General features: G+C 64.6%; 2 protein-coding genes across 2 annotated transcripts; one reads left to right on the top strand and one right to left on the bottom strand.

Annotated features, from left to right (window-relative positions):
- Window positions 1-2,954: 2,954 nt before the first annotated feature.
- LOC308184209 (HLA class II histocompatibility antigen, DR alpha chain-like) lies at window positions 2,955-5,068 on the bottom strand. Its single transcript, XM_080571067.1, has 4 exons — window positions 4,908-5,068; window positions 4,252-4,509; window positions 3,703-3,984; window positions 2,955-3,628 (listed from the first exon to the last, which is right to left on the bottom strand). Exons 1-4 carry the CDS (start codon window positions 4,978-4,980, stop codon window positions 3,474-3,476), a joined length of 768 nt encoding a protein of 255 aa, XP_080427193.1. The 5' UTR covers window positions 4,981-5,068; the 3' UTR covers window positions 2,955-3,473.
- Window positions 5,069-5,431: 363 nt separating this feature from the next.
- Window positions 5,432-7,592, top strand: LOC308184208 (class II histocompatibility antigen, B-L beta chain-like). The gene is made up of 6 exons (XM_080571066.1): window positions 5,432-5,591; window positions 6,114-6,383; window positions 6,587-6,868; window positions 6,976-7,082; window positions 7,174-7,197; window positions 7,379-7,592. The coding sequence occupies exons 1-6, from the start codon at window positions 5,501-5,503 to the stop codon at window positions 7,385-7,387; spliced, it is 783 nt and encodes a 260-aa protein (XP_080427192.1). The 5' UTR covers window positions 5,432-5,500; the 3' UTR covers window positions 7,388-7,592.
- Window positions 7,593-12,160: the final 4,568 nt, after the last annotated feature.

Raw genomic sequence — 12,160 nt, 5'->3', positions numbered from 1 at the left:
ATGTACAGATGAAGCAGGGCAGGGTGGCCGTGCTTTGCTTTGTCAGGGACAAGAAGCCACAGGGGTGCACACAGTAGTGAGGGCACAGCGGGAAGGGCGGCACCTTGGTCACCATCCCTCAGCCACCATGTCCTTGGCATGGCTAAAACTTGTGTGAGGAAAACAGTGGCTGTGGGCATTTGAGTGTCACAGCTCTGATCCAGTGGGACAGCGACGTCTTTCTGGTCATCGTCTCACACTTCTGCCCCTCGTAGTGACGCCACCACGTCGCACTTGCCTTTCGGTGGGTGAGAAGCACGTTGCCTGCTGGCATCGTGTCGGCAAGGAGATGCTGAATGTGGTTTTTTTTGCTGGGTGAGCCTCGGCATCTTTGATGAACGCAGTAACGTACAGCACTTCCACTGCGGCAGGTGTGGTCCCAAAGTGCTTTTGCCTTTCCACATCATCCCGTGAGCTCCGCAAAACAAGTGGGATTCTCTTTGTTGTAGTTTTAGGGCCTTGTGGCCCACGAGGGACGTGGACGCGGTGAAAACGGAAGAGCAAAACGTTGTGTGCAAAGCAGGGGCTTGGCCAGAAGGTGTCAGCATGACTGGGAGGATGGCCCGGGTTCCAGCTGGCCTCCATCCTGCTGCAGGTCCAGGCGGGGACCTGAGTTTTCAGTGTGTCGCAGGCAGCACCAGCATCACTCGCAATGAAATGAGTTCTGCTGGGCGTCGTGGCTGGGGACAGATCCCCGGTCCCCCGATCCCTCTTGCTGCCGGATCCCTCTTGACTTGCTGGAGACTGCGCCACGAGCTGGACTTCGGAACAGGGCAGGGCTTGGTCAAGGAGAAGGCGCGTGGAGCCCGGTGCCCTCTTGTGAAGTTCTGCCAAGTCCAAAGGGCTCGCCCCGGTCCTGGCGTACGCCAGCATTGCATTGCTTGCATTGCATGGGGCAAACCCGCTGCTCGCTGCCCTCCCGTGCGCCGCTCGGTGGGGTTGGGGTCAGCTCCCACCTCAGCATCTTCATCCCTCGAGGGCGGGGTCACCCTCCGCTGTGGCTTTTCTGGTGGTTGGAAAAGGGGTGTTTTGGGGACCTTTTGGTCTCTCTTCCACTTTGGGGCACTGGCATCATCACACCACCCTGGGTGTGAGGAGGGGGGGGTTCATTCCGGTGTAGTGCTCCCCTCTGGGAAACCGTTCTCTGGAGGAACGTGCTGGAGCGTGAGGCCACCACCTGGACTCGGCTCTACCCTCGCAATTTTCCCCCGGCAACTGGTGACATGACAGCCCTTGAGGTGGGGGGGTGGGGGGGAAACCGCCTTTTGGAAAGTCCCTGGCACGGTTTGCACCCATTTCCCCCTTCCCGTGACTCCCCTCAGCTCTCGAGAAAGCAGAAGGCACCCCTGGTGTGGGGCTGGGGGTGGAGGGGGGGGTGGCCCCCACCAGGACCACCCTGGGAGGGGGGAACTGGAGCTGTCTGATCACGGAGCCTTACAAAAGGGACCCCCCCATCTACTGGCCTTGACACCCCAGCGATCCTTCCCTGGCCTCAAGGCCCTGACGCTGCGAGGCTTGGCGTCCTTGGGGCGGGGGGGGGGACGGGACCACAAGACACAGAGCTCCCCGGCGGCTCTGTCTGTCTGTGGGTCCTGATGGGTGCCCCCCACCCCCCACCCCGCCAGGCAGGGGATTTCCACCGAAGCCAGTGTCCCCCCCCGCCGTGGGGCATGCCAGCATTTCGGGGAAACGGCCCTGCCTGCTTCCCTTGCCCGCCAGTAACCCCAGTCCAGCCAGTCAGCGGGCGGTACTGGGCTGCGTCACCAGTCTCCGGCAGACTCCGGGCAGCCGAAGTCCCGATGGGAGCAGTGCTGGGTCAGGACGCCTACGTTCTTCTGGGGGCACTGGGGGCTCAGCACGGAGCCCCCCCCCCGCACTACCTCCAGCCCTACACACGTCCGTGCCCACCGGCGGCTCGGCTTTTAGGATTCGCCCCCGTGGGGCTCTGGGTCCTGTCTGGTCCCAAGCCTGCAGTGCTGCCTGCAACCCACGCGGGACGGGCTCTGGTTTCCAAACCCTGCCTCCATCCCTGCTGGCATTTTGTCAGTGACTGGTCCTGAGTGGCTGCTGTGCACCTGGCTGTGGCCGCTACTTATTTTATTCTCCTAGAAATACTCATTTCCAGGTGGTTTTTATTCAGGCCCCACGCTGCTCTGCCCCACGGCCCTACCCCTTCCAGCGCTGCCCACCCATGCGGCTCGGAGCGCTGCCGCCCGCACCCCCCGCATGACCCCAGCGTGCTGCCCGCGTGCGAGGCGGGGGGGTTTCACATCCTCCCCACCGCACGCCATCCGCTTTCTGTTCCCACCGCACCTTCCCCTTCTGCTCCCAGTGGGGAAGGAAGCAGCCTCGAGCCGCTGCTGCCGTGCGGCCTTGTCCGCGGCGCCGCTCCCGAGAGGGATTTGCTCCTTGTCTGCTCCTCAGGGCCTCCCCTACAGCCCCCGGGGCGGTTCCGCCGGTCCGTTCCCCCATCTCGATCCCTGAGCGCTGGTGTCACCAGTTACCAGGCAGAGCGGCTGCTGGGAGAACTGATCTGGCTGAGGGCAAGGTCCAGCTTTGCTCCCCTCGTGCCCGTGGGCCAAACACGGGTGTTGCAGAGCCACCCCCATGCCCCCCGTGCCCCCCGGGACCTCCCTGACAGACCAAGGAGGGAGCCCCCTGCCCAGGGTCTGGGTGCCAGCTGGTGTCTGTGACCCCCTGGGAGCCATCAGTGGGGTCTTCCCCCTTGAAGCCCACCCTAGAGGTGCCAAGATCCCACCACCGGCAGCCAGGAGAACCCAGGAGCCTTGAGGTCACCCTACCCCTTCCCTCTGCTCAAGAGTTGCAGCCCCGGAGCCCTGCCCCGCACCCAAGACCCCCCCCACCCCCCACCCCGTAGATCTCCCCCCGACAGATGACCAGGGAGCTCGTGGGGCTGCAGTGCAGAGCATGGATGCGCGGTGAGGGTCGCACAGCAGGATCAACCCCAACCCATTTTATTGCGGTGTCAGAACAGCAGAGCGGGAGTGGCGGGCACGGGACTGGGCGCCAAGGGGGAGCTGTGGGGACAGGACACCCCTCCGCTCACCCCAGAGGCTGCGGGAGAGACCCCCACATCCCTGCTAGGAGGAGACGTGGTGCGTGCTGGATGCTGGGACCAGCGCAGGTGGTGCGGCGTCGTCCCCTGACAGCGGGCAACTCGGAGCGGCCCCGGGGGCTACCTCTGCTCACCCCCTCCCATTGTGGGGCCCAGTCCCATCACCCCCCCGGGTCTGGCTCTGGAGCAGCTTGTGGTGTGTCCTCGTGCGGCACATGAAGGAGAAGGAAGTGCTGGGGAGGTGCGGCACCGATGTGGGGCACGGGAGCGAGCAGCTCTGGGCGGGCTGAAGCGAGGGGCGGCTGAGGGGGCACAGGGTCCGGCTGGGGGGAGGCAGGGAGGCCTGGCCTCTGCCCCCTCACAAGAGGCCCCGCTGGTTGCGGGCGCTGTTCATCTTCATGGCCTTGATGATGAGGATGGTGCCCACGACGATGCCGACGATGCCCACGGCCAGGCCCAGGGCGCACACCAGGGTCTCGGTGCTCTCGGAGGCGGGCAGGGGCACCTGGGGCTCTGCAAAGGGACAGGGGGTTAGGATGGGGCACCGAGCCCCCCCCCCACCGGCGAGGGCAGGGCCCCATCCTCACCCCAGTGCGTCAGCAGCGCGTTGGGCAGTCCCCAGTGCTCCACGCGGCAGTCGTAGTAGTCGCCCCGCGTGGGGATGAAGGGCAGGTAGGAGAACTTGTAGAAGCCATTGTCCTCCTGGCGGTAGAAAACGGTCTCGGAGACGCCTTCCACCACCTCCTGCCCGTTCTTCAGCCACGTGATGGTGATGATGGACGGCCAGAACTTGTGCACGTAGCAGATGAGGATGTTGGGGTCCCCCAGCTCCACGGGGTCCTCGGAGAACACCGTCACCTCGGGCGGCGCTGGAGGAGATGGAGAAGGGCTTAGTGCAGTCCGGGGTCAGCCAAGCTTCACTGCCCCCAGGTGGTGCCAGGGCTTCCTGCCCCACAGAGGGCCCTTTGTGCCCCACTGCCAACCAGGGGGACCCCGCACACAGCTTGGGGCACAGCCTGGGCGCGCAGGGAGCTGGGCGCTCTGCCCCCTGCTGCTGCCCACAGGCTGGGGGGCAGCCGGCCCCAGCAGGGGCCGCAGGGGTGCAGGGAGCGGCCGCGCCGTGGCTGAGTTGTTACCGATGGTTCCCTGCGAGCGGTTGGACCTCTGCATCATGATCTCCATGTTCTGCTTGCCCACGGCAATGTTCTGCAGAGCTCCCTGGGCCTCGAAGCTGGCAAACTTCGAGAAGAGGGGCAGACGCCAGATGGTCTCTGACTTCTGCAGGTCCACGTGGAAGATCTCATCCCCGTCAAAATCGAACATGAACTGGCCGCCCTCCTCCTTCAGTGTCTCAGCCCGCTGGTAGAATGTAGTCTGGATCAGCACGTTCCCCACTGGGAAGGGACAGGTGTCAGTGGCAGCCCCCTCCCGCTGCCGGGGGGCTCGCCAGAGCCCACCAAGAGCTCCCCGGGCTCTTCACCGCCTGGGGCTGGGGCCAGTGACAGGCTGCAGGGACCCGGCTCGGTCCCCAGGAGCACTGCGGGCTGGGGCGGCGGTCCCGGCAGCCCTGGGACTTGGGCAGGAGGTGCCGTGGCCCCGGCCATCCTGCCCCACACGCGTCCCTTTGGCCCCCAGCCCCCCCCTCGGCAGCCCACCCTGCTCCCCTACAGCTGGGGGCCGCAGCTCCCCGCACCCAGCCCTTACAGCAGTGCCGACCCCTGCCCCCCCCCCCCCCCCCCCCCCCCCCGTGGGTCCGGGACCCCCGCTCCCCAGCCATGTCCCCTGCACGCACCTTTCACGGCCCCCGAGCCCTGCAGGGCCAGCACGGCCAGCAGCACCAGCGGGACGCCCCGTCCTGCGGCCATCACCTCTGCGGCACCGGGCAGTGGGAGCGAGCGAGGGGCGAGCGTCACTGGGGCTGGGGAGCCCAGTGCTGGGGCCCCGTGCCCGGGGGCTCCCCCAGCTCCCGAGCCAATAGCAGGGTGCCCCGCGGTTGACTCAGCTGTTCCCAGGCAGAGCACAAACACCAAGCACCCTACGCGACAGACAGACGGACAGGCACCGCGCAGGGTGCTGAGGGGGCGCGCCGTGGGGCTGGGGGCGTGCAGGGACCGGGGGGGGGCTGAGGGGAGGGGGGCAGCCAAGGGGGGAGACCCGGTGTGAGCTGCACCCGGGTGAGTGATCCCTGGGGGTCACTCCTGGAACACGTCTGCGGCATGGGACAAGTGTCAGAGGGAGTCCTGTGGAGACAGGTTCTGCCTGGTGACGGGTGATGCTGCCCAGCCCTGCTGCTCACTGGTTCTTGCTGGGACGCCCAGTCACAGCACTGGGCAGAGTCCTGCCTTGCGTGGGGTCCCAGCACCCCTCAGCCTCTGCCGGGCAGCCATGGGGACCGGCCGCATCCTGGGAGCTGGGGCCGTGCTGGTGGCACTGGTGGTGCTGGGAGCCCGCCCGGCTAGGGGCGAGGAGACCAAGGGTGAGCTCAGCCCCACGCCGTGGGGCAGGATCCCATGCATGGCTGCTGGAGGGGAGGTGGGATGGAGGGGGGAGGGGGCCACCGCGGCCCTGGCACCGCCACGCAGGGTGTGGGCATCCGCAGTGACTGCCTCAGCTTCTGCCCTGCAAGGCCTGGGAGCAGAGGGCTCCACGGGGGGGGCCCAGAGAGCTCTGGGGGTGCTGCCCCCCCCCCCCCCCCCCCCAGGGCTCTGTTGCATCCTGGTTCCCTTCTCTGTGCTTCTTCCCTGCGTTCCCCCCATCTCTTGTCCCCTCCTGCCCCCAGGACCCTCCTTGGGAGCCCCTCGGCCTCTTCCTGACCCCAGCACGTGGGGCTCCAGGGGGTCGGGGTCACGGCGTCGGTGTCACCGCGGCTGGGAGGGGAGTGGGGATGGGGGGGGCAGGTTCCAGGGTGGGGAGGGGGCTCCAGGGCGTCTGCTGGGGGCTGGGGGCTGGGGGCCTGGGGTGGTGGAGTGGGACCCCCTAACCTGACTTGCACGTACAGGGTTCTTCCAGGAGATGGACGTGTTTGAGTGTCAGTACCTCAACGGCACCGAGCGGGTGAGGTATCTGCATAGGTACATCCACAACCGGCAGCAGTTATTGCACTTTGACAGCGACGTGGGACAGTATGTGGCTGACATGGAGCTGGGCAAGCCTATAGCTGACTACTGGAACAGTCAGCCCGAACTACTGGAGGAGAGACGGACTGCAGTAGACAGGTTCTGCCGGCACAACTATGGGGTATCGGACCCTTTCATCCTGAAGAGGAGAGGTGCGTGCACATGAGCCTGGGGCTGGTGCGGCTGGGCCACCTCCGCACCCTGCCGGGCCGGGCACAGCCGGGGCCAGGGGGGCCGGGCACAGCCCGGGGGGGGCAGCCCGTGTGTGCCCTGTCCTGCCTGGGCCCAGGGGCAGCGGTACAGGTGACTGCTGGGCTCTCGCCGCCCTTGCCCAGCTCTCTCCCTCTCCCCGCAGTTGAGCCCAAGGTGAGGGTCTCTCCCATGCAGTCGAGCTCGCTGCCCCAGACCGACAGGCTGGCGTGCTACGTGACGGGCTTCTACCCCGCCGAGATCGAGGTGAAGTGGTTCAAGAACGGCCAGGAGGAGACGAAGCACGTGGTGTCCACGGACGTGATCCCCAACGGGGACTGGACCTACCAGGTGCTGGTGATGCTGGAAAGCACCCCGCAGCACGGGGACACCTACAAGTGCCAGGTGGAGCACGCCAGCCTGCAGAGCCCCATCACCTACGAATGGGGTAAGGCCCCGGCCCCCGGCTCCCAGGGGGTCCCGAGCCCCCACCCTGCTGCAGGCGGGGAGCGGGAGCACGGCCCCGGCCCTGAGCCCTCGCTCCTGTCCCCGCAGTGCTCCCGGCGGATGCCGCCAGGGGCAAGATGCTGACGGGCGTCGGGGGCTTTGTGCTGGGGCTCATCTTCCTGGCGCTGGGGCTCTTCCTCTACGTGCGCAGAAAGGTGAGCGGCCGGGGCGCTGGGGGTGGCGTGGGGCTGGGGGGGCCGCGGTTCCCCCCCGCGGTGACGCTGACCTGGTCTCGCTGTGTTGCAGGGCGCATCGCTCCCCCGGCTGCAGGTAACGTCTCCCACCCGCGGCCCCGCTGCACCCTCCCCGTGGGGGCTGCTTCCCCTTCCCCCCCTACCACCACCAGGGCTGCGCCCCGGGGCCGCAGGCAGCGCGTCCCTGGGGGGCCGTGGGGCAGAGGGCTGGGGCGCTGCCCCCCGCCCGCTGCTCACCCCCTGCTCTCTCCCCACAGGGCTCCTGAAGCAGCTCCTGCTCCTGCGCCTCGGATCCTCCACCCCCAGCGCCGCCTCTGCCCCGCGCTCACCCAGCTCCTGCCCTCAGCGCCCGGTCCCACAGCCCCACAGCCCCACGCGACTCCTTGGGGTCCCCCCCTCCCTCGTTTCCATCCCAGCCTGGCTTGGCCGGGGCCACTGGGAGCCCCAAATAAAGTGTCCCAGTGCCCTGCGGCCCTGCTGCTGTGGGGACGGTGGGGCAGGGGCGGGCACCACCATCCCTGCACACACAGCTCCAAAGCCTTGGGGGCGATGGGGCTGCTTGGGGGCCTGGGTCCCAGAGCCCGGGGGGCGCTGCCTGGGGGTGAAGGCAGCGTCCTGTGGGAGGGGGGCTGGTGGCGGAGCCTGCGTGCTGCTGCCTCTGGGCTGCTGCACTGATGCTGGGGATGGGTGCGGGGTGCAGTGGTCCTGGGCCCCTGGAAGGGCCTGTGGGGTCTGGGAGCTGGGGCACCCGTCCTGCCCCCGCAGCGACCGCCGTTCCCACCCTGAGCCCCAACACGGCCCCATCAGAGCCTGCGGCTCCCCTGTCCCCAGGCTGGGACACCACACAGCCCCCCTGGGTTCCCCCCAGCGTCACCACGCAGTACCCCTGGGGTCACCCCACCATCCCACCCAGGTCCCACCGTGCTCCCCCCAGATCTCCCGGTCCCCACAGCCCTTCAGCTTGGGGCCGAGCACACCACAAAGCGGCGACGTGGGGCTGCAGCGGCGCTGTGCTGTCCCCGAGCACCGTCGCTCTGCTGGCAGCAGCAGCCCAGCGCCGACAGGGGCAGATCCCATTCGGGGGGTGCTGAGGAACAGCATCAGGGGGCAGCGGGGCTGAGGATGGAGGGGACGAGGGGCATGGGGCCACCGGGGCACGCTGGGTGTTGGGGGAGTGAGGGCTGGTAGGAGAACTTGTGGAGCCCATGGCCCTTGCACAGCACCCGAGGAACCCCAGGTCATGGCCACAACGCTCGTCCTGCTGCCCCTCGCAGACGCAGCGCTCCAGCAGCGTCACCCGCTCGGTCCTGGCGAGGAAGTGACACTGCACCGGGAGGTGGAACTGGAGGAACCCTGCATGGGCAGGCAGGGCAGGGGGTCCCGCTCCCCTTCCCCATGCCCCCAGCTAGGGCTGGGCAGGGCTCACAGATACCCTGGAGCCCCCTCCCTGTGCCCACTCCCCTGCCAGCTGCCCCCAGCCACGGTGACACTGACGCCGTGACCCTGACCCCCTGGAGGCACTGCCGGATCTGCCCCGTCCCTCTGCCTGCTGCCCCTGCTTGGCTGCACCTGGGCCCGATGGTGCCGCTGGGAGCAAGCGGGGCAGTGTCCAAAGGGCCTGGGGGGTCGCAGCCAAGGGCAGCCACAGCACATGGAGCTCCCCTGGGGCTGGAGGAGGAGCCCCCCGAGACCGGGTGGGCTTGGGGAAACGGGAGGGCAGCTGAAGGTGCCCGTAGCGGGGCTGTGCTCGCGGCCACTTGGGCTGGCAGGAGAAGCAGAGGATGCCCTCTGCAGACAGAGGAGCAGCCTCACACGCTCGCAGGCCCTGCTTCTCACGGGGTGCTTCGCCCCCCTGCAAGTCTGCTGGAGGGACAGCACGGCAGGACATCAGCGGTCCCGGCGGCTCCTCGGATGCTTCCTGAGAACTTGCTTCTCTCGCCGGGGAGGGGTCCCAACCCCACGCTAGCACGCGCTCACCTCTGCTCCCCACGGCAAGAGGGTTCTGCGTCCTGTAGCTGTGCTGGCAGAACACGTCCATGGCTGCCTGGATCCTGTCCCCCATGTTAGGACCTTGCCTTCGGGGATTTGTGGGCCTCGATGGGATCCCCCCGAGCCTCCTCTGCTCCAGGCTGAGCAGGCCCAGCTCCCTCAGCCTCTCCTCCCAGGGGAGATGCCCCAGTCCCCGCAGCATCTTCGGGGCCCTTCCTTGGCTCTCCCCAGTCTGGCCAGGTCTCTTTTGGACTGGGGAGCCCAGCGCTGGGCCCAGTACCCCAGCTGCGGCCTCACCAGTGCCGAGCAGCGGGGAAGGATCACCTCCCTCGGCCTGCTGGCAATGCTTTGCCTACTGCAACCCAGCCCAGGGACAGGACTTTGCCTTTCTCCCGGTGGAACCTCAGGAGGTTCCCATCAGCCCATTTCTCCAGCGTGGCCGGGTCCCTCTGGATGGCATCCCTTCCCTCCTACATGTCAACATACAGGACAACCAGGTGATCAGGTCCATTCAGCATGGGCTTATCAAAGGCAGGTCCTGCTTGACGAATCTGATCTCCTACGACAAGGCGATGTGCTCAGTTGATGAGGAAAAGGCTGTGGATGTGGTCTGCCTAGACTTCCCAAAGGCTCAGGACTGGGACCAGCTCTCTTCAATACCTTCACCAATGGTCTGGATGAGGGGAGCGGGTGCACCCCCAGTAACTTTGCAGGTGACACCAATTTAGGAGTGTGTATTGATCTGATTGAGAGGGTAGGAAGGCTCTGCAGGAGGATCTGGATAGACTGGACCAACGATGGGCCGCGGCCAACTGCATGAAGTTCAATAAGGCTAAGTGCCAGGTCCTGCGTTTGGGGCACAACAACCCCATGTAATGATACAGGCTGGGGGCAGAGTGGTAGGAAAGCTGCCCGGCAGAAAGCATCCTGAGGGTATTGGTCGATATCCAGCTGAATATCAGCCAGCAGCGTGCTCAGGTGGCCAAGAAGACCACCAGCATCCTGGCTTGTATCAGAAATAGCGTGGCCAGCAGGACTAGGGAAGTGATTGTTCCTCTGTACTCGGCCCTGGGGAAGTCACACCTCAAGTACTGCGTTCAGCTCTGGGGCCCCCAGTCTAAGACGGACATGGACCTATTAGAACGAGTCCAGAGGAAGGCCCCAAAGATGATCAAGGGGTTGGAGCACCTCTCCTATGAAGACAGGCTGAGGGAGTTGGGGTTGGTCAGCCTGGAGAAGAGAAGGCTCCGGGGAGACCTTAAAGTGGTTTTTCAGTACCTAAAGGGGGCCTACAGGAAAGCTGGGGAGGGGCTCATCATCAAGGAGTGTAGTGATAGGACTATGGGAAATGTTTTTAAACTAAAAGAGGGTAGGTTTAGATCAGATATAAGGAGGAAACTCTTTCCTCTGAGGGTGGTGAGGCACTGGAACAGGTTGCCCAGAGAAGCTGTGGATGCCCCATGCCTGGAAGTGTTCAAGGCCAGGTTGGATGGGGCTTTGGGCAACCTGGGCTGGTGGGAGGTGTCCCTGCCCATGGCAGGGGGGTTGGAATTTTACGATCTTTAAGGTCGCTACCAACCCAAACCATTCTGTGATCTGTTGTGCAAGACAGTATCAAATGCTTTGGACAAGGCTCGATAGATGAAGTCAGTTTCTCGTCCCTTATCCACCAATGCTGTCACTCTCACAGAAGGTCACCAAGTCAGTCAGGAATATTTGCCCTTAGTGAAGCCATGCTGGCTGTCACCAGTTGCCTCTATTCTCCACCAGCCTTGACATAATTTCCAGGAGGATCTGCTCCATGATCTTGCTGGGCACAGAGGTGAGAATGACTGGCCTGCAGTCCCCCCAGGTCCTCTTTTCCACCCTTTTTAAAAACGGGGCTTAGGTTTCCCCTTTTCCAATCACTGGGGACTTCACCAGTCTGCCATGACTTTTCAGCTATGATGGGTAGTGGCTTAGCAACTACCCAATCATTCATTTCTTCAGCTCTTCATCCAACCAACCGTAAGTCTTTCACTCCATCCATCCCATCCATCTATCTTCCCTTCCTTCCTTCCTTCCTTCCTTCCTTCCTTCCTTCCTTCCTTCCTTCCTTCCTTCCTTCCTTCCTTCCTTCCTTCCTTCCTTCCTTCCTTCCTTCCTTCCTTCCTTCCTTCCTTCCTTCCTTCCTTCCATCTATCCATCCATCCATACTTCCCTCCACACTTCCATCCATCCATCCATCCATCCATCCATCCATCCATCCATCCATCCATCCATCCATCCATCCATCCATCCATCCATCCATCCTTCCCTCCACACTTCCATCCATCCATCCATCCATCCATCCATCCATCCATCCATCCATCCATCCATCCATCCATCCATCCATCCATCCACACTTCCATTCGTCCATCTGTCTAGCCATTCATCCAATTAATCATGCAGACATCAAGGACTTTCACAAGCAGCCAAGCAACCAGCCAGTGATCTGGACATTGATGGAGCTCTTTTTCCCGTGGAGCTGGGGGACCCCAACATCCTCATCTGCTACGTGGACAAGTTCTGGCTGTCCATTATCACCATCACGTGGCTGAAGAATGGCCAGGAGGTGGTGGAAGGTGTCTCCAAGACAGTTTTCTACCGCCAGGTGTACAACAGTTTCTACAAGTTCTCCTACCTGCCCTTCCTGCCCATGCACGGTTCTTCCAGTTCCACCTCCAGGTGCTGCAGGGACTGGAGCATCTCCACTGGGAGGAGAGGCTGAGGGAGCTGGGCCTGCTCAGCCTGGAGCAGAGGAGGCTTGGGGGGATCCCATCGAGGCCCACAAATCCCCGAAGGCAAGGTCCCAACATGGGGGACAGGATCCAGGCAGCCACGGATGTGTTCTGCCAGCACAGCTATGGGGTGCTGACCCCTCCTGCCATGGGGAGCAGAGGTGAGTGCGTGCGAGCGTGGGGCTGGCGGGGCTGGGACCCCTTCCTGGCGAGAGAAGCAAGTTCTCAGGTAGCATCCGAGGAGCCGCCGGGACCACTGATGTCCTGCCGTGCTGTCGCTCCAGCAGTCTT

Source organism: Anser brachyrhynchus, assembly GCF_964034855.1.
Source record: "Anser brachyrhynchus genome assembly, chromosome: 30".
In the NCBI taxonomy this organism is placed as follows: Eukaryota; Metazoa; Chordata; class Aves; order Anseriformes; family Anatidae; genus Anser; species Anser brachyrhynchus.
The sequence above is the reverse complement of the archived record's forward strand: the minus strand, read 5'-3'. Positions and strand labels throughout refer to the sequence as shown.